At 37.2% G+C, this 22787-nt stretch overlaps 1 protein-coding gene across 8 annotated transcripts in view; it reads left to right on the forward strand.

Moving 5' to 3' along the window:
* Nucleotides 1-22787, forward strand: part of RBMS3 (RNA binding motif single stranded interacting protein 3) — a 661354-nt gene that overhangs the window by 196504 nt on the left and 442063 nt on the right. For all 8 annotated transcript variants that reach the window (XM_037525598.2, XM_054692904.1, XM_054692902.1 and 5 more), the window contains exon 3: nucleotides 2789-2847. In XM_037525598.2, the coding sequence (XP_037381495.2) occupies nucleotides 2789-2847 (59 nt within the window). The remainder of the gene's footprint in view (nucleotides 1-2788; nucleotides 2848-22787) is intronic.

The following is a 22787-nucleotide window of genomic DNA, read 5'->3' on the forward strand; positions in this document are numbered from 1 at the left end:
CATGGAGACCCTTTCCTTTTAAAAGACAGAACTAAATTTTAATTTAAGAAGTACTTATACAAAATTTCAGAAATAGCTTCAAAAACCAATTAAGAAGGATTTTTGTCTTAAGGGTTTGTGTGCCTGATGTGACATGGTTATAAATGACCTAATTACTCTCTGGTTTTTTCTTCTCATCTACCATAATAATGCTGTGTGTGGGGGGGGGAGGGGGAGCTTGCATCAAAAATTTCCTTCTTTTTTGTCTTCTCTAAGATACATAATTTGTAAAATGTCTATTGGCCTGGATAGCTTAAATTAACAGGCATTACTATAGTTAATGGGTACAATTATGGTACCTTAGACCATTGTAGACTGAAGTAGCTGCTGAAGTACATTATTTTACTGGTTATTTTCCTCAAAGAGAACCCCTTGAGATGAAATAGTGTTTGAAAGAGAAGCTGTAGCTGTAGGTGTGTGTTAGACAGAGAGGAGGGTGGAAGATAAGGGATTTTGGAGGAAGTGCACTTGTATGGTAATTGATATTTTGGTAATATAAAATAATAAGAAAAATAGCTTTGAACTTATTGGTAACTTTATGTTAGTATAGTAAGAACATAGTTAATGAAATGACTATGATAGATATGTATAAATTATCATTTTAGCAAATAACTTTACTTGCTGAATGTCTTAGTGGAAGATTTTTGACAAACTAACTTGTCACATTGCCATTGTCATTTGGAACAGAATCTTTATCCCTTTTACTTCTTATCTAGCACAGAGAATGCCTAGGATTGGAGACATTTTTATATAGCAGAGAACAGAAGAGAGTAATCGGAAAAGAGCTAATATTTGCTGAGCACTCATTTTATCCTAGCCAATAACTCTGAGTTAGACACTAAAATCATCATCCATATATTTTAAAGTAGATGTACATAATTTTAAATAATCAATATTTAAGTAAGTGGATTTATATCATTATAGATGGTGAACTGAAGCAAAGAGCAAGTAAGACTTCCTCAACCAAATATACCTAAACCGAACTAGGATTTGAGTCATAGCAATTTGTAGCCAAGTATATTCTTTTAACTACCACTCCACTGCCCCAGATCATAATACCTCTGTTCACAAAGACATGGAGGCTGATTGAACTAAAAGATTTGATAGCTAGCACTCTCTATTTTAGAGCAAAATAATATAGTTAAGCACTGCACCAAACTTTAAAGTTCCACATTTAAATAAGTCCTTGCTATTGCTTTCACAAATTATACTTTTTATATCTGTGAAATGTAGTTAACTGTGGCATTACCATTATAGTAGTACCGGAAATGAAGTGGTGCAAAGACTACAAGTAGCAGGCAAAACGTGCTCAATTCAGAATTGAACAGCTCCATCTAGTTCTGAGTAACCTTAATAAGAGAGGGTTTTTTTTTTTTTTTTTTGGTGACTGGTGGAAATAATCTCAGACCCCTTTATCTGATTATATAAAAAATATTCCTATTTTTCTTGTGACCTCCCAGTAGCTCAGCGTCTCCTGGAATGATTTTCAAAGATGTAGATGGAATAACATCTGCCATTTTCTAGAGGACCCTCAGTCCACTTTTTGGTCAAAATGTCTGACAAATTCAGGCAATGGCATTTCTAGAACTATGTCATTACCAATACCAGAATTTTAGCTAATGACCACCAAAATGCTCCGAAGAATTAATGATATGGCAAAGATTGATTAGGAATGCAAAAGAAACATTGGTGATAGGGAAACTGGTTCTTTAAGACATTGGGCTGTTTAATATTTCCATACATTCTTATATTTGTTCAGAAACATAGCATTGAAAGAAAATTTGCTAAACATTTTGTGACTATGGCTCAAATCTAAGCATAATATGAGCTTTCATAAACTTCACAGTTGAATCCACATTATAGATTCTCCAACTTGAAGGACAGGGTTTTAAGAATCATCTTCAGCTCTGTCATTTCATTCCTTAGGAAATAGGTCCAAAGAAATTAAGTTTCAACCCCCATCTTTTTGAAAACCAAACTTAGACTAGATATTCTACAAGAGAAGGTATAATTCGGAATATATTTCTGGTGGATATTTTTGGTAAAAGATTTGTAGATCAAGTTGCATTGGTGCCAGATGCTGAGAATAAAAACTCAGTCCTTATCCTCCATTAACTTACACTAGTGTGTGTGTGTGTGTGTGTGTGTATAATTATATATATATTTATATATACGATTATATAATTATATGTATATAATTATATATATATATATATTAGTAGCAAAAATATTAAGTCCCATTTATCCTAGAAGCACTGCTAGGAAATCTCAATATTTCATTTACACCTCTCTCAAATCCTGAGAGGTGTGTATTACAATTCTCATTGTTACAGATGGATAAACTGCTGAGGAGAAAGCACATTCTACTGCTCAGGCGCTCAGCACTAAGTTAACTCCAGAGTAGGACACCAGCCGTATTCAACCTGGCACCAAGGTCCATGCCTTTTTCCCTGAATCCACAGAGTGCAATTTACTTTGATCACAATCACCTGCAATCCCCTTTCAGCCACCAGTGGCAGACTGACAGGTTTATTTTTGAAGGTTCAGCCCAGTGATTACGTAGGGAAGCACATTCTGGAGTTGTAAAGAAGAACTGGTGAAAAGAGATCATCCAGGTGTGAAATGGGAGTTCAGAGCTTGTTTTCTTGGTTTATTGCTGCTCAATTGTGTGTGTACCAATGCTCATTAAGGTGTTTTAAGTGTCTTCATTGCGTACAATAACATTGATTTTTTTCTCTCTCTCTTTCAGGTATGGAAAAATTGTATCCACAAAGGCAATCCTTGACAAAAACACAAATCAGTGCAAAGGTATGTGTAAGTACATCTAGCCCTGGAGCTCTTACTTGTGCTATTGGATTGACGGCTCTTGCATGGCAGAGGGCCAGGCACCAGCTGCATAAAGATCACTGTGTACAGTATATGGCAGGCATCTTTAATAATGCCACGGCATTGAGGAGTTGTATTTCTAGTAACATTGCTCATTAATTTTTTTCATTAACAAACAAAATGAAAATCACAAATCAGAACAAGTATCAAATTGCTTCAGCATAAAACTAAATTATCTCCTAACAACTCTGGGTTGTCTGATTTGAATGATATCATCAGTGATGCAAATTGATTTCCTATATAAAAATGAAGAACTCTGGGGAAAACTTGCCCATGCAAAACACATTTTAATCTCTCTGTTCTTTAATGCTTTAGCAACATTGGTTGACTAGGAATGAGTTTACTGATGGGCCCTTGTGTCTAAGCGTCTGCTCTAAGAATCTTACAGGATCTCAGAGTTGGTATCTTATGAAGCCTTCTTTTCTTTTTTTTTTTTTTTCCTGGAAATGTTTCTGAATCTGTTTGCCAATATCTGTGGCTCATGTTTCTTCATGTCTGGGAATCCCATTTTCTTTTAAGGGTTGCATAACATTATTTGTGAACTCTATATGGTCTCTCTTGAATGAGTTAGTTTTTACTGGCAATTGGAATGCTTTTATAACATATGTTATTTGCTGTAGCTCTAATACAGTCTTTGTTATAACTCTGAAATTAAATAGTTTGGTAGAGCCAAGAATGTTCAAAGCACTGTCCCTATTTCAAATACATATAAAATATGCACAAGTTTTAGGAATGGACAGTCATATACTCCACGTATGTCCTAACCTCTTTGGGTAATGGTAGTGAGGTTCCATTCAGCAATAACAATAAAAAGCATTTCATGTCTCCTATAAACTAAAAAAAATGCTCTAAGCTCTTAGGTACTATAAGACAAAGAATAACAAGACATGGTTTTATTAACTGATAGTTCATTTTTTAGTTGAGGTAGAAACCACCAAGAGCAAGAATGATAGGATTTCTTCAACAAAATCAGTAAACTAACCCTAATATATTTATTAGGATCAACATATTAACCAATTATAAGAGTATAACAGAGTTACTTATAACATGTGTTATTCGCAAAATACTGGCTGGACAGAGTATGAAGAATATTGGTTGTCCATGTTTTTGAGGCAAAGGAGAATGAATGAATGAAGTTGGAGGAGGTTGAGGTTCAGGAGACAGAATTTTAAATTATAATGGAGCAGAACCATATAACTGAAATATAAAAATGTACAGGTGTCAATACTGGTAAAATGAAGGGGTCAAACTTTTGGAGGCTTTTGAAAAGTTATCCTGGATATTTTAAGCTCATTTCTCTATGCAGCCCCTAATAGTTTTTTTGACACCATATGATTCTGTATTTTGGAAAAGTAATAGTGATAAAAGTGAGTGAAAATAAATTGTAAAGGGGAGAAACCTGAGGGAGAAAAACACAATGTACATTTGAAATTCACATTTACGAAGAAAATGAAAAGGGTTACCCCTCACTAGTAGGGAAAGAAAAAAGGGATTACCATGAGAATTTTTGAATTTTCAAGGGTAAAATTGAATATTTTTTGTAAAGGTAAAAGAAACAGATGCACAGAATGAAGCCAGAGTTATGTTAAATTGTTGGGAAAGATGGATGTACCCTTTTCTAAGGTCAGAAATCCAAATGTGCTGTTGCTAGGTTTGGGGGAGAGGGTTGTCAGTTATGCATCAGACATGCTGGTTAGTGGTCATGGCATAGCATCCATGTGGGGGATGTCAAAGAAGAAGCTGCAGGAAAGCCCAGAGCTTCAGTGACTGCAATCAAGAGAGTAGATAAGAACCCCAAAGGACAACTTGTCAACGGGGACTTGGATGGAATACATTAGTATAGGCAGCTGCAGACTAAATCTTGGATAACATACAAGAACAAAGCTGGGTCATGACTAGGGGACATAAAAATGTTTGTTTTAAGGTGGTAAAAAAAAGAGATGGTGGATTATTATCTGCACATATCTCCAAATCTGTTAGATTGTCTTATCAGACAACAAAAGGAAAAGACAGTTCTGGGAAAAATTGAGCTGGCTCCAGTTATAATTTGGTTGTTCTTTCTATGAAACCTGAATGGCACATGGCTGTGTATTTCTTTGTTTTGGTAAAATGATGTCAGATGAAACAACGTCAGATGAAAATAATAATGCATTAGGAGAGAATGTTCTGTTTCGATCCTTTTAGTAATAGGCAGAAGTTGAATCCTTCTTGACCACAAGAAGGCAAGAAAGAGAAAGAAAGAGAAGGCAAGATAGAGAAAGGGTGAGTGAGGTGGCTTTTTCAAACAAAAATCACTCCGAGCATCAAGTCTACCATAAGTGAACACAAACCTGATTTGGTCTTCTCAGAGACACTTGCTTCTGAATTATTTGCCAACTTTGCCTCCACATGAAAGCTTTGTAATTAAAACAAAATATTACGAGGACAAGATTTATTTATTTTTGTTTCTAAAGATATGGTGTGAATTCAATTTTTCATGCTCCGGTGCGCATGCGGCATTTTATATCAAGTTAGCGCTCATGATGTGGGAGAAAGTACATGTGCTAGTCTCCTTGAGATGAAAAGAAAAGACATCAAATTAACTGTGCTGTATCAACCCAAGAGACATTTGCTCTGTCTTAGTGTGTAAAAGGAAGGCTTTTGTTTCCCCCATTGTACCCACAACCTCCACCCTCATAGGTACAGTAGGCTGGCCTGACAAACACTGATCTCCCTTCCAGAAGGGGTCATGGGGAACTCTTTCAACATAACCTCTGTTTTCAAGACTGTTCTTCCTTGGGTGGTGGCTGTGCCTGCAGCTTTCATTCTGTATAATATGGCAACATAAAACAAAACAGTCACCGTCAGGCCAAAATGACCAGAAATTACTGAACAAAGCAGGCAACAGCTCCAGATGGACAGTAATGAAAAACAGACCGCAGTTCATTCAGATCCTCAAAAACAAGGGCCAAATAAAAGCTATTGTACGAGTCACAGAGATTTACACAGCTTTGTTTTTCTGTTTTTTTGTTTCCCATGTGTTTTCCTCCTGGGCCCATTGTATCTGCTAATTTAAAAAGTCAGGGAAAATTAAAGAAAGGAAGCCATTGAAAATGAGGTGTAAATCGTCACTGAATTGACTTGTCTCTGCCTTTTCCTGCTTTTAAGTTGGGCTTCCTCTAGCTCTGCACCCCCGCCCCTTGCCACTCCCACCTTGCCATTTTTCTGACAGGCTGTGTGTTGAGAGTGCAGGGAATGAGTAATGGATATTCCATAGAAAGTTTCCATGCCTAATAGCCATAGGATATAAGAGTAGTCAGCATGTGCCAAGCACGCCAACTTCTAAAAGTTGAAATACTCCTTTCTGCCTTTGTTGTCACTGAACGGTTGAATTACATTTATGGAAACTTATGTTGCCTTTAACATTTCATTGGACTTACAGAATCAAAGTTTGATTGAATAATTAACCCAAAGTTTTGAAATCATCCATGAACGATAGCATTCATTCTTTGTTTTTTTAAAGATTTATTTCTACATACAAGAACTGCGGTATAGGCCAGAGGTGCGGGGCATGTGAGGATTCACGGGAGACAGAGTAGGGAGCAGAACAGACAGATCTACTGAAATGCACTGCTGAGGGGAGCAGCAGGTGAAACAGGAGAGGTCTGCTGTGTCATGTGGGTCAGCTCCCTGGCTGGGGATTGAACTCGTGCTGCAGTGGCTGGCTGTAGCTTGGTAGCCCAGGGAAGCCCTCATTCATTTGGTATTAAAATCATAAATTATTGTTTCTTCTTTAAGAGACATAAGTCTGCTTACTAGCCTCATTCTATAGAAAGGAGTAGAACCCACCTATATCTTTTCAGGGAGGTGAGTGAATGGATCCATTTACCAGCTCTAGGTTCATGACCATGTTAGACATGGTTTGTAAAAAGTATTTTCAAAGTACTAAATATGAGGCAATATGCCTGGATAAGTTTAGAATTAATCAGTTTTATTTATTATTGAATTTTCTTCACTGTTCTTTCACAGGGAGTATTTATATAGCAAGTGAAGAAAGTGTGGAATTCTGAATTTAATCCTGGAAGGAGGGATGGTTTTATACTTTGTCATATTTTTAGGTAGAGTCATTACGGAGTATGAGGCAGTCCCCACCTATGGATCAACTAGTAAATGACAATGCCATGCACCTGGGGAGAATGTAGATGTGTCAATGTAACTTTTTGGTTTCCAGAAAATAGCACATGTATCCTAAACTGCTCCAGATGGGACCCCAAAATGGTAAAGGAAGAAACTAACCACCATGGAAAGTTTCTTTCCCCATGTCTTTTATTTCTCAAAATCAATGCACACTAAAAGAAATGTTCTGTGAAATTTATGAGTCCGAGGAATTCCATTTTGAGAGGAAGAGCCACCTCCTCCAGGTGGGCTCACAGTCTATTGAACAGGAAGCCCATGAAGCAAAATGACCTGAAAAACACATTTATTCAATTTTCAAATAGTGGAATTAGGTGAGAAGGGTGGGGTGGGGAGAGGAACAGTTCACACAGAGCACTCAATGAATTTTCCTTGGGATTATGAGGCATTTGATGTTTTCAAAATTTGTTTTGTGAATTTTGCTTTAGTTCAGTATTAATTTTACCACTAGTCACAGGAGATGAACATATAAACATGTATTTGTTTCATTTTGTGTTGATATCAACCTTTGTTTTCATTTCCAAAATAGGTAGTTTGTATAGTAACTTGGGTAAATTTCCACTGGGTATCAAGTGTCTTACAGGTAGCTTTAACCTGGAATTAATGTCCTGGACCTATTTTGGGAAAATGCCAGTTTTTATAGTGTAATAGACAGGGTTAGACAACTTTGAATGCTGTCTCCAATTTAACTGGACACTACAACTAAAGCTATTTCCCTTGTGAAATATGATCCTTCCAAATCTATTATTTTAATGTCAAAATATTAACTATTTTAGAGAGGATGGTGATGATGATGCAAGGTTAACTTTGAGAAATCTTTGAAATAAATGTAAATCAAAAAAATATATGTTTTGAGAGATAGAGGGCTACAGAGATTTTAAGAGTATTTTTTTTATAGCTCTATGTGTACTCAGTGTTTGTAGTATTTGCTCGTAGTACTCAGTAATTCTAGAACAAATTAGTGTGTATGCAAAATTAGTATATGTATATTCAGTTAATAAAATTTATGTCAACTTGCAATATTATATAAACCAATATCCTTACACAGATATGATTTCAAAACAGTACAGGTTTTTTTCAAATTAAGAAACACTTAGTTCTCTAAGGATTTTCTAATTGGAGTCTATACTGAGAAAATACCTAAATGATACTCTTAGTTTTGTATAAGTTACATAAAATCTCTAAACATCTGTTTCCTCAGCTATCAAATGAGGTTATTTATACTTAGGATGAAAAAATAAGTCTTTTCAAAATTACATGAACCATGTTTGTGATGTATCTAGCACATATTGCAGGTAAATTCTTCTTGGGTTTCTTTTCATAGGAACAATATTGACTAGATTTCCTACATATCTCCCACAGTTTAATACAGTTCTGAGTATATTTTAAGTGTTCAAGGAATACATATTTCGTGATTTGACATGTTTGTTGAGACTGACTTTGTCAATAGCAAAAAGCATCAATACTCAAAGGACATTTCTTGCATACATTTTTGGTATTGGCTATATAATAGCCCTCGGGATGTTTCAAGCCAATGGACTTGATGTCTTTGAGGAAAAGCACATTATGTCACTGAGGCAGGTGGTGGAGTTCATTCAAATTGACTTAGATAGGTTCTAGGGGGAATGCATCTTTACTCACCCTTTGTACTACTGTTCCCCTTGTAATGTTGTTTTTTTTTTTTTTTTTTTTTTAAATAGAGGCATGTTTTATTTATTTATTTATTTGTTTGTTTGTTTTGTTTATACATGCACTGGGTACAGTCAGAAGCGCGGGAGGGTGGGAGAATTCACCAGAGCGGGGAGCAGAGCAGGCAGAAGGACCGAAGTACACTGCTGAGGGGAGCAGCGGGCGGCAGGAGAGGTCTGCGCGCCCTGTGGGACCCTCCTCCAGTGGCCGGGGAGCAGCTGGGGATCGAACCGGCGCCACAGAGGACGCGGGCAGCTTCGCAACCCAGTGCTCAACCGCTGCGCCACCGGGGAGGCCCTTGTAATGTTGTTTTACAAGTTCGAAGGGATCAAGGGAAAAAAAGCCTAATGTTTCTTGCTTCTTTAGTGCTTGAAACCATCACAAACCATATTTTTGTAAGGCATGGTTAATTGCTGCTTGATTTGATGTCTGCCATGTTTCGTATTGACTTGTTGCTTATTCATAATGCTATTAGAGTACTAAAGGTTTTTTTTTTTTTTTTTCCTTTAGTAAAGACATTTGAGCAGTCTGGAATGCAAAAAGGGAACTCATGCATATGACTGACAATATTAAAAAAAAACACAAAAAACCTTAAATTGAATTTGAAAGATGAGTGATGTTTTGTTATGGTTTTGCAAGTGGCTGTGACTTCAAATGTCTTTTTACCCAAAAAATATTGGTGATAGAAGATCTCTATATCACATGATTATTTAAAAAACAGGCATGGTTTCCTCCCTGCAATGTGGGATAAGAGAACAGAGCAAGGTTCCCATTTAATTTATGCTGCTTCTCTTAAGAAATGAGCAGCTCATTTTATTTAATTACAAGATATCCAGATAGATCTGTTGGTCATTCAGTTTATTTATTTAATTTTTTAAAAGATTTATTTATTTATGTATACAAGAGCTGGGGTGCAGGACAGAGATGTGGGAAGGGAGTGAGAGGATTCACCAGAGACAGAGTGGGGAGCACAACAGGTAGACTGACTGAAATACACTGCAGTAGCAAGACAGGAGAGATCTGCTGTGCCTTGTCGGTCACCTGTGTGGCTGGGGATCAAACTCCTGCGGTAGAGGCTACAGATAGCTTCATAGTGTTGAGACTTAACCTCTTGCACCACCAGGGCGGCCCTTGGTCATTCAGTTAAATCAACCCTGAAGGAAAGAAATCTGTATTCATGATCATCTTTGGAAAGTCCTTTAATGCTACTTTGAAAAATACAACTTCTTTTAAGAAGAAATAAGAAGCATAAACTGCAGAGATCATAACTGTTGGCTTTCTTAGGCTTTGTGTACTATGGGAAAGGTAGAAGCTGAAACAAAAGAATTTAGGGAAGCAATTTTAAAGAACATGCTAGGCTCTCGGTTTAAGAGTAAAGTGAAAAAGAACCATATTTGAGATTGCAGTAAATGAAATCATGGGGCAAAATTCCCTGGAAGTGCTCTGCCAGGCACATTGAAGTTGATGTTTCTGGATCATTTTAATTATAATAAAAAATTAAAGTGATGATTGTAACCAATTATTGCGGAAATAAATGAAAGATATGATAAATTTTTCTGAAATGGAAAATTGCATGAACTAGAATTCAGAGCCTTGGTGTTAAAAATACTATTAAAACATGGTGGCTAAAAGTTTATTAAGGGTGCTCATGAAATATGTTTGAGTCCTAAGGTTAAAAATGAGGGAGTATTTAATTTCATGTATAATTTATAAAGGAATTATGGTTATATCTTTTCATAGAAGAGTTGGTAAGGAATTTCAGAATAATATGTCTAGAGGAAAGCCTTTAAATTTTTTGATAGGGCCTCTCTGGTGATGTAAGGGGTTAAGACACAACCTATGAGGCAGTCTGCAGCCTCTGCAGCATAAGTTCAATCCTCAGCCAGGGAGCTATCCACATGGCACAGCAGACTTCTCTTGACTTGCCTGCTGTTCCCCTCAGCAGTGTACTTCAATCAGTGTACCTGTACTGTTCCCCACTCTGTCTCTGGTGAATCCTCTTACACTCCCGCACTTCTGGCCTATACCCCATCTTTTGTATGCATAAATAAATAAATAAATCTTTTAAAAATTTTGATAGAATTATATGTATATAATATATCCAACATGATGATTTTTTAAAAAGATTTATTTATTTATGCATATAAGAACTAGGGTACAGGCCAGAGGTATGGGAGGTGAGAGGATTCACCAGAGACAGAATGGTGAACAGTACAGGCAGATTGACCGAAGTACACTACTGAGGGGAGCAGCAGGTGAGTCAGGAGAAGTCTGCTGCGCCATGTGGGGAAGCTCCCTTGCTGGGGATAGAAATCCTGTTGCAGTGGCTGCCAATAGCTTTATAGGTTGCATCATTACCCCTCCGCCACCAGAAAGGCCCTCCAACGTCATGATTTTACTTACAAATACATCATAAACTTGTTACTATAGTCCTAATCATTAATATATCATCTCTATACATGATTGCTGTATGTGTGTGTGATAAAAGCAGGTTAAATCTGTTTTCTTAGGGTATTTCCCATACTTAATACTCTATTATTGACTTCAGTCATCATATTAGGCATATTTCTAGACAGTCACCCAACATCCAGCAACTTTGTCTCCTTTGACCAGCATCTTACTACCCCCCCTTTTTTCTACCTGTTAAGTCTTTCTACTCTGTTTCTATGTCCTTGACTTTTTAAAAATTCTAAATGTGAAATCACACCATTTTCTTTCTTTTTTTTTTTTTTTTTTTTTCTTTCTTTGCCTGGATTATTTCACATAGCATATTCACTCTATATTCATCCCTGTTGTTACAAATGGAAGGGTCTCTCTTTGTTAAAGCTGAATAAAATTCCTTTGTATTGTCTACATTACTGTTTTCTTTATTCATTCATCCATCAGTGAACATTTATGTTGCTGCCTTGTCTTGGAGATTGTGAATAATGCTGGGGTGAACGTGGGGGTGCAGATATGTCTTCAAGGTACTGATTTAATTTCCTTTGGTTATATACCTGAACTTGTAATGCTGAATCATGGAACAGTTCTATTTTTAGATTTGAGGCATCTCCATACTTTTTCTTTGTGGCTGTATCAAATTACAGTGCATCAGGCTCCCTTCTCACATCTTTGCCAGCATTTTCTCTTGCTTTTTTATAATAGTCATTCTAACAGGTGTGAGGTTATATCTCATTGTGGTTTTGATTCACATTTCCCTGATGATGAGTAATTAGTGATGATAATCTTTTTTTTTCATATACCTGTCTGCCAGGTATATGAAATTGCATGTCTTCTTCAGAAAAATGACTATTTCAGTAGTTTGCCTAGGTTTTTATAGATGCGTTTTGTTTTGAGAATTTTTTTAAGATTTAGTTTATTTATTTATTTATGCATACAAGAACTGGGGTATTGGCCAGAGGTGTGGGGGGATGAGAGGATTCACCAGAGACAAAGTGGGGAACAGAACAGGCAGACTGATTGAAATACACTGCAGAGGGGAGCAGCAGGAGAGATAGGAGAGGTCTGCTGTGCCATGTCGGTGAGCAACCTGTTTGGGGATTGAACATGTGCTGCAGTGGCTGTTGCTAGCATCATAGTGTTGTGACTTAACCCCTTGTGCCACCAGGGAGACCATGTGTTGAAATTTTGGGGCTATAGAGTAGTATGAGTTTCTTACGTATTTGAAATATTAACCCTTTATCAGATACATGGTCTTCAAATATTTCCTACTGACTAAAAGAAAACAAGTCTAAGATTTCCATATGGAAAGTGGAATTTTCTCCAATCTGTCTCAGTTTCTACTATTAATTCGAAGCAAATGAGAGTAACTTCACATAAAATATTTATCTATCAATTTTTTATCTATCAATTAACTGTAATTTTATGTGTTAATACATTGATATATATATATATACATTATTCTTGTGCTATTACATGTGTATGTTGGTATGCCTGTGTTTGTATGTGTGTTTGTGTTTGTGTGTATAACAGGGAAAATATTTATGACAGACTTGTATTCTGAGGTTTAAAATTCATTATGTAAAGTTTCATCTGACAGTTTGTTTTAGTTTAGTAGAACATAATTTTCTTAAAGAAACTTTAAGTTAAATTTCTATAGTTATTGTAACTACGTTGCATTATATAATCCAAAGAAGTCCTGGGGAAATTATTCTGCTTTAGATAATGGTCATATTCTTTGTGGTTGCCTTCTATTGTGAGTGGATAATATAAGACAAGTAATGAGTTTGCACTGCATATGCAATTACCAAATTAAAATTCCTTTAAGCATTGATAAAGTGTGTATATGTTTGAAATCTGTGTGAAAATTTAACATTTTTATTTTGCATTCCCGTCTTTCTACCTGAAAATATTATGATCCATTATGTCCAATATGGACTATTAATACAGTTACGTGTATCCTATTATGCTATCCATTCAGTCTTTCTTTTCTTTCCTTGTATCCTTCAAAAGTTACTAGTTTTGAGTTAATCCTTTGGCTCCGCTTCACATTAAGCAATGTTTTCAAAAAAAATCATACAACCTATAACATTTTAGATAAGACATTTCCAATTTACAAGTGACCATCTGCAGACAATAAAAAGTCAACTTGATACACGAACTGGTGAAAACACCAGACGCAAAGCACCCAGAGAATGTTTAATCTGTTCGGGTCCTTCTTATGGAACTCTATTAATCCACAATCTTGTGTAGTATCTAGGTCTATCAGGACTATTGGCATTCATCAACATTTTTATCTTGTGTTTCTCATCGGAATTCCCTTAACCAGAAGGAAATAAACTCTTCAACCTGCTTTTCAGCAACCTAATGACTAAACAATCCTGAGGCCAAGAGGAAAAAAAAAAAAAGTCAGTGAATCCCAATGGCAGAGGTCATAGGAGTCAGGAATGTTGTCTTTGGTTCTTGGGTTTATTTGCCCAGGAGAGATGACCTACTTAATACTCAGTAGGTAATGAGTTGATAGTGAGCAGGGGAGCCCTGAGAAACATGGTGAGCAGTAGATATGGTGGCAGGATATATATTTATACTAATATTCTCTGTGACTCAGCCTCAAATAGTTATTCAGCCTACAGTAATCTAGTAGTCTTGTGGAACATTCCTGTAATTTGTCAAATGGGCACATTTGTCCAGTAAAGGAATGTGGTTTGGCTACAACACAGCATGGAAGTATTTCAATGTGAATGCTTCTTAGTGGAGTTTAAACCGCTTTTATTTTCTTCAAACCAGCCCACCTCATCCACTGCTTGGCCCTTGAAGGCATGTACATCTTCAACTTTCAATAACCTTTATTATTGTTGAATGGGTATCAATTCTATCTGAGGGTTATTACTATCCCCACTTTACAGATGAAGAAAGAAACCTGGAAATGTGGAATAGCTTGCTAAACCTCCTTTAGTCAGCATCCATATATAAGTCCAGCAAAGCCTATCTCCTCCCTGGAAATAATGCTCTTAAGTAAGACTAGCAGCGAATGATCTTGGATATTGTTAATGACAAGCCTACACAAACACAATGCTTTTAGCTTTTATAAAGGTGGACAGTTTGAAGGGAATGCGCAGTAGTTCTACCCACTGGCTTCTATCCCACTATAAATGGTATTGATTGGGGTTCTAGTTCTGTTTTATCAATTCCTATTGATATAAATGAACGTACAAATTGTGCCTTGAAAGTAAGACACCTTTGAAAAATTTTCGGTCACTTTGTTTCACTTAAAGTCTTTTTCTCTTTTTATATTTTGACAATAGTTTTCTGTTAACTTCAATTTTGTACTTAAATTATATTGGCAGATGCCTGGCCTTCTATCTGTGTTAACTTTAAAGAGAGAAGCAGTTTAATCAATTTTAAGTGGAAAAATATCACAGAATTATGGATAGTGGTAGGAAGACAAAGTGTAGTCAATAATTTCCCTTTCTCTCTGGATTTAGGATGAGGCTTTTGCTTCTTCTTCCTTTTTTTTTAAAGAAAGATTTGTTTATTTATTTATACAAGCACTGGGTATAGTCAGAAGCGCGGGAGGGCGAGAGAATTCACCAGAGTCAGAGCGGAGAGCAGAGCAGGCAGACTGACGAAGTACACTGCTGAGGGGAGCAGCGGGCCGCAGGAGAGGTCCATGCACCAGGTAGGACCCTTGCAGGCGGCCAGGGACTGGCCGGGGATCGAACCTGCACTGCAGAGGCTGCGGGCAGCTTCCCAACCCAGCACTCAACAGCTGCACCACCGTGGAGGCCCCTGAGGCTTTTGCTTCTTTGAAGGGCCAGTGTGGTAGTTTTGACACAAACACTCTCTTTCATCTTATTTAAGTTCTGTTTGGTTTGTCTTCCAGATTTGCTCATGGGGATAACGTTAAGACCTCTGAGGAGACTACTCTATCCCAATTACTTCCCAAGCTCCCTTCTATTTTTTAAATAGCTTTCACTTAGTGTGAAGTGTGCTTTTTGGTTATTATCTCCTTGAAGGATGAATCCAGGTATAAACAACTATTTTCTATATGGATTCTGAAGTTTTATTGAAAAAACTTTGAACATTTGGAATTTATCCATGAGTCAGTTTTTGTAGCAAAACATCCAAGTCGTTGCTAAGGCTAGTTTTTCCCTTTTGAATTTTTTTTTTTTCTCAAAAGGTTTCTTATAGAGTTTTCTATTTCAAGTTGCCTTCAAATCTCCTACTGCAACCCCAAGTTTGCCTCATCTCTCATTCCCTTATTTATTTTAAAGAAAACTTGAATGTCTGTGCTCAGTCTTTTCAACAGCTCTGTCACATGCTTTATGTACTTGAATTCCCCCTAGAACCCCCTGTCCAAATGTGAATCTGAATTTTTATAGGATTTTATAGAATTGTTGGAATTACAACTTTTTCTTTCTTGTCTAGTCCCTGCTACATATATATCTCAGGCTTAATGTTCGACTTTGAGTGCCTGGGCTAATAAATAGATATTACTTATGGGAACTGTTAAGAGAATTAGTTTCCCTTTCCATCACCATCATCTGTATTTAGTCTGTTTTGTTAATGGGGTTTTTACAGGAAATAGCAAAACATCAGAGATGCCATTTCATATTTGGAACTAAAATGACATTGCTGGCAGGATATGGATGCATTTTGTCAGTTTCCTTATCAAGCTGAGTATGGTTATCAGTAGGTATCTATTAAGGTCTATGCTTTGGGCATTATCATATTCTCTATGGCATAGCACTGATGGTTCTCCATAGGCACCATATAGCTTTGGCATTGCCAGAGTTACTGGAACTTTATTTAGTACAAACCTTTGGATTTAACTCAAGAGTTAAATCTTTGGGGCTTCCTGGTGGCGCAATGGGTTGTGACGCAGCTCTACGAGGCGGTCCACGGCCGCTGCAGCACGAGTTCGATCCCTGGCCTGGGGGCTGCCCCAATGGCACATTGGACCTCTCCTGTCTCGCCCTGCTGTTCCCCTCAGCAGTGTGTTTTGGTACATCTGCCTGTTCTGCTCCCCACTCTGTCTCTGGTGAATCCTCTCACTCCCCACACCTCTGGCCTTGTATGCATAGATAAATAAATCTTAAAAAAAAAAAAAAAGACCTAAAAAAACCTTAAAAAAAAAAAAAGAGTTAAGTCATTACCTGAAGCTCTGCATTGCAAATGATTTCATTTGGATTTTGTTCTCTAAACAATTTGTAGCTGGTTGTATTCAGAATTCCCAGCCCTCATTAGCTAACTGCACATGTGGAACACAGAGGCGGTGACCTTCAGATCCATTCCAGAAATACAAACTTGGTCTCTAAGTTTAGAGAGGAAATGCTTCCTTCTCCCTAGCCAGGAACTGGGACTGATGTTGTGCCCAGGTTACACATATGTCAGAGCTGTCCCAGCCAGTAAGGAAAAAAATGACCTCCCGGGTCATATGTGTGTCACCAAGACTTGCCTGTGTCCTTCTTTCAGGGGGCAGCAGCTCACTTAACATGCGTGGATCTCTTGGATCTTTTTTTAAAAGATTTATTTTATTTATTTATGTACACAACAGCTGGGGTGTAGGCCAGAGGTGTGGAGGGTGAGAGGATTCACCAGGACAGAGTGGGGAACAGAACGGATGGACTGATTGAAATACACTGCTGAGGGGAGCAGCAGGCGGGTCAGGAGAGGTCTGCTGAGCCATGTGGGTCGGCTCCCTGCCTGGGGATTGAACTGGTGCTGCAGTAGCTGCTAATAGCTTCATAGTGCTGACTTAACCCTTTGCACCACCAGTGAGGCCCCTCTTGAATCTTTTTTTAAGTCACAAAATATGAATCTAGACATAGTGAAAAATGTTTATAATTGGTAAAATCATTGATGATTTGTCTGTAAAATGAAAGCCAAGTGAAAACACACACATATTAAGAGGGTCAGTGGAGCGACACCTTATTTCTATCAGTGTTTTGTTTCTTTTGTGATTACATTTCAAGAGTTACTAAACTTTACAGCCCTTTGAGTGAATAAACCCAAACATATCCTTTTTTTGTAAAGAAATAATAGTTTAGGTGTGGAAAAGCTAAATATGTTCATGTAATCTTTGCATAGTATTGCTGAACACTGGGAATGAGCCAACATGTGCAAAAATAGAGATGAGGAAATGCACTAGAGTGTTTTACAAACATTCAGAAAAATAATTGTTAAGACCATCAGGCAGCATGGGAAACTAGACAGAGTATGATAAATTAGAAAGAGAAAAAAATAGAAAAATCTACGTACTCTATACTATTAACTAGGTCAAACCATCTGATATTTTTGCTTGATAAGCACAGTTATTGGTTGACATAATACATTAAAAATAGAAAAAAGCAAATTACAAAATTCTATCTAAATATGACCATGGCTCTGCAGAAATTAATACATTCATAAGAATAAGTACTTGAAGCAGTGATGAAGCAAGCAGTAATTATAAGGATTCTTCATATAATGAGCTATTGATTTTTGAATTTCCATTTTATGTTTGTATTTAAAATAATTGTGCTGTCTAGGAAAACAACAATAATGAGTATAGTAGTGTCAGCATAATTTAACAGTATTGAAATGCAACAAAATGGGAAAACTCATTTACTCAATAATGAGAAAGTTTAAAGGTATGTATTTTCATTAAAATTAAATCATAGGTGTAAAATTTTGTGTCCCTATTATTTGAAGTGAGATATCAAAAATGACAAACTCTTAATTACTTATCAGAGAATTCAAGTCCTGTCCATACACCAGAAAGCCAGGGATATTGCAATCTTGTATAATGTGAATCATGTAAAACTCTGGGACTAGGGAGGATTCACATTTTATTTTATTTTTTTAAAAGATTTATTTATTTATATATACAAGAACCAGGATATAGGCCAGATTTGCGGGAGGATAAGAGGATTCACCAGAGACAGAGCAGAGAACAGAACAGGCAGGCTGAAGAAATACACTGCTGAGGGGAGCAGAGGGCAAGACAGGAGAGATCTGCTGCGCCATGTGGGACCCTTGCTGGCTGGCTGGGATTGAACTGGCGCTGCAGAGGCTGCAGAGAGTCTCACAGCATGGCACTCAACCGCCTGCGCCACCAGGGGAGGCCCAGGATTCACATTTTAGACAATGTGATGAGCCTCGCTGGAGTTGTACAATGAGCATCATATGTGAATATACTGACACCCCTGCTCAGTTATTATCTTTTACTATATACCCAACCATCCCCAATTACTTACACATCTTATGCATAGGTGTTTTGGTATGTGTTCTTCCTTCAGTGAAACATCACAGCTCCCATTTAATAATAAAACATTTACTGAGCACTTTCTATGCACAAGAACAAAGAGCTTCTGTACATCATGGTGGTGTTTTCCAAGTTATTGTAATTATCGTCTCCACTTTATAGGTGAGAACGACAAGGAACTTGTCCAAATGTCCACAGTTATAAAATAACAGATGTGGGATACAAATTCAAGCCTGTTTTGTTCTAAAGCATGACCACTTCATCCCTTGCATGCTATCTGTCTCTTATGCTGCCTCTGTGTTCTTCTTTGACTTGCAAAATGCAGCAGATAAGTCTTCAAAGCTTCTCCTTCCCCCAACTCCAAATGACTGAAATATCCTTCCTCTGCCTTCCTTACTAAGGATCTTTGTTATTCCAAAAGTCTCAGCAGCTGTTAGCAAACTGGATCTAATAGGTGATTTTTCTTTTTTCTCTTAGACCACAGACTTATCAAAATTAGGAATTATATACTTATTTAGAAAAAAAATCACATTTTATTTATTTCTTGTTCATTTGGCTTAGTACATGCTTGACACATGAAGTAGTTATCCAATGAATGTCTGGAAGAAAAAAGTAATGAATGGCTTCACCAAATCTCAGGTTCTTGATACATGGATATAATATCAATAAACCAGCATGCATGTGATTTTGGTTTTAGAAACTGTGATAAGATCATTGCCATTTATCACACAACTACCAGTTCTTATAAGAACATTTGGACTCAGGGTACTTTTGCAAATACACTGCCTTTTTTTTTTTTTAAAGATTTATTTATTTATACAAGCACTGGGTACAGTCAGAAGTGCACAATTGTGAGAGAATTCACCAGAGCCAGAGCGGGGAGCAGAACAGGCAGACTGACGAAGTACACTGCTGAGGGGAGCAGAAGACATGGCAGGAGAGGTTTGCACGCCATGTGGGACCCTCACAGGTGGCCGGGGATCGAACCGGCACTGCAGAGGCTGTGGGCAGTTTCACAGCCCAGCAATCAACCACTGTGCCACCAGGGATGCGTTACACTGCCTTCTCTAAAAAATGATTTAATCATATGAAGTGCCTGTTTTAAGCCTATCAATGACTTGTTATTTCATCCCTTTGCAAGACTGAGTTCCTTAGTGTGGGTTTAAGGAACCTCTGTGATATGGATCAACTCATAGTACTTTTCACTATGTTTTAATGTGTACATTTAATGCTCAACTGACTGGTCACTTTACTCTCTCAACACATCATGCTTACACCACCTTTGCGTCTTTTATCAACCCAGTTGCCTTTCCAGAATACTTTTCTTTGGTCTTCTCCCATTCTAAGCCAAACTGAGATTACGGGGTATTTTCAAATTCTATTTGCCAGTGAAAGGCTTCTCTATCAACATTAGCTCTTAGTAAATTATCTTTTCTGTGAATTCTTACTGCCTTTTTCAGATATCTTACCACTTAATGTTGCCATTAACTATAATATAATAAATAAAGCAATGCTTTCTTTGTAATGGGATTGTTTCCCCTGCAAAATTAGTAGCAGACACCATGCATTGCTCTTGTTGTTATTTAAAACCAGAGGTATTGAGTTGCCACTAGGTGCAAGGATCTGTTCTGCATGTTTTGCAAACATCATATTAGGAAAAGATTAGAGTTTTCCTTTAGTTAATGACAAAGGAGAGAATCTTTCAATGGAGTAAGAGAACTGATTAAAGTGAAAAGTTTGTTTCTAAAAATAACTGTGGCTTTCTAATTTAACTGTTATCCTGATAATGCATTGTATTTGAACAGACACCAATATAAAGCTAGTTCTGTGCTCAGGTGTTTTGTGTGACTTGAATTGACTAATTAGTGACTTTAATATTTGGAATATAACATACATGGAGAGCTGTCTTTATTCTACTCTGATAGTTGGTGAGTCTGTATGTTTGCTCTACTGATAATCCCATGTCAAAAGACCTCAACCCTATATTTAGCCCAACACTGCATGAGTTATAAAACGAAACCTGGAAAAAGAGTTTGAATCTGTGGGCATAAAAAAAAGGAAAAAAAATAAAAGTATAGGACCTACTCATAGAATCATAAAGAATAACACCTTTTTCACCTTATTTGGAAATAGTGCTTAATCATTTCACCATCTATAAAAATAATAACAAAATGGGATTTTGATATTAAGAATTGAAGGTTGAGGGGCTCACTGTGTCTCGGGAAAGAATGAAAACACATCTGTCACAAGACTAACTGAAAACAGAAATCTGCTATCTGTTCACGGTCAGAGCCACTTAGCTGACACCGTGCTCCTTCCTGGCTTTGGAAGTCCCTGGGGAGCAAGAGCTGGAAAGTAGAAGGTGAGCTTTTCCAGCAACATTTGCTTTAAATTTACATGCAATTAAAATTCTTATGTGATGGTACTAATATATTTCCTTACTTTGGTTTTAAAGACATTAGCTGTTTCTGACACATTTAGCTAAAGCCTCTCTTTTCATGTAATTCCTAGTTATTTATTCAGATATTAAAAATAAAAAAGATAAAAAATGGGAAGGTCTACCCCATGGAAAGCTTATCTCTCCCGTGCCTCATAGACAGTTGTTAGATTGTTTAGCAGGTGGAGGGTTGCTCTATCATTTTTTGTGTATGCTGGTTTGTTAATGAAGCACAGATTTCTAAGTTGTACTGATAGAGCTGAGCATTGAGAAGGGTTTGTTCTTTAGCTGGAGCACGTGATGAGGGTGATAAGTGAATTTTCACTCACCTGACATAGTTTGAATTTACTGGTAATTAGAGACTAAACATTGTGGGAATCCTTCTTAAATGTCGTAATTAAAAACCTGTAAAACTGTCCACAGGTATTCCCAGAATAAGTAACAAAAAACAGCCTTAAAACTCTTAAATGTGTTACCGAGATACTAAATATAATGCCATTTATTTACAGTTTCCCCTGTGCATTTTAATCCAACTTGCTTTGTGCTTCCTTTTCCACCCAGAAACCGATTCAAAGGCTGAGAATTAATACCTGAGACCTTGCAGGGAAAATAAAAACCCAAACAACCTCCACAAACCACAGACAGCAGTGGGGAGAAATGTAACACTTCCTGTTCCTTACCTATCAGTCTTGGACAAAAGCTGTCTAATATTTTAAATTCTGTGGCATGTGAACAATACAGTGTGCACTGCGTTTCTAACTTTGGTATTTAGAATGCATTTATATGAACAGAAGAGTATTCAGACAATCGATCTTTTCTTTATAATCTTTTAGCAGTTGCAAAAGTCCTTAGTTGGAGGATATATTTGGAAAGTGCTGCTTTTCAGCTCTCAACACATTCAGGTAGCCATTCCGAAGCTGCTAAGGTTCCACTTGAGAGGTAACTTGCTATTACCATTTGTGCTGTGTGTCATAAATGGGCCCTATTATTTTCAGCGAGACCCCTTAGCAGCAGTTCCAAAGGAGCGGCTTGAGATTTGATTATACGGGTCTCTCTCCTGAACACATCCTTTCACATTTGACATTTACACTGGTTGCGGATTTTTATGTAACTCGTTAGAGAGCAGTCTGAACCTTAAAAAGGTGTTAGTCTTCCTAGAACCCTCTGGCAAAGGCAAGCCTTTTATTGGACTTAAATGTTTGGAGTTGAAACCTGTGCTTGTCTGATTGGAAAATGTTTCAGGGAATAGATTTTGTTATTTTTCTAAGCAAGGCTGCAGGAATTGAGCTGGAGATATCACTAACCAAAAGGAATTTTTGTTTTTCCCTCAAAGAGCTGAGAACGAAAGGAAATGACTGCAATGTTTAAAATCCTTTTATTTCCTCTGTGGATGATATCTGTGCAGCTGAGACGAACCATTCCAATTGGCCCCCACCCAGACTTTATGGGAACTGAGATTAGGAAGTTGTATGGTCAAAATAGTCATTGTACAAATTGCTTCCAGTCTAAAAACCTCAAAGTTCTTGACAAATCCATGATTTCTTGCCACATTTTATTTTTTTCACATGGGTGACTGATCCATCATTCATTAATACCCTGCCAGGGTTTCTACAGTTCTTTGAGTAACTTCTATGATTTTTTTTTCCATTTCTTTTGGGAGGAGAAAGCAGAGTTTGTGAGAGAAGTATGCAGGATGCCTGTAAAATTTCTCTTTGTGAGACACACACATTTTGCCCATTTCCGTTGTCTTCCTTTTGAAATAAAAGATTGCTGGGCCAGAGTCAAGCTTATAAAAACAGGCTTCCTTTCTTTCCTCATTTCATCCTATACTTCCCTTCTTCCCTTGCTTTTCCTCTCTGAGAAGAACAAAAGACTGGA

The sequence above is a fragment of the Talpa occidentalis genome, unplaced genomic scaffold (genome assembly GCF_014898055.3).
Source record: "Talpa occidentalis isolate TD23 unplaced genomic scaffold, MPIMG_talOcc4v2.1 talOcc4.10, whole genome shotgun sequence".
Taxonomy (NCBI): domain Eukaryota; kingdom Metazoa; phylum Chordata; class Mammalia; order Eulipotyphla; family Talpidae; genus Talpa; species Talpa occidentalis.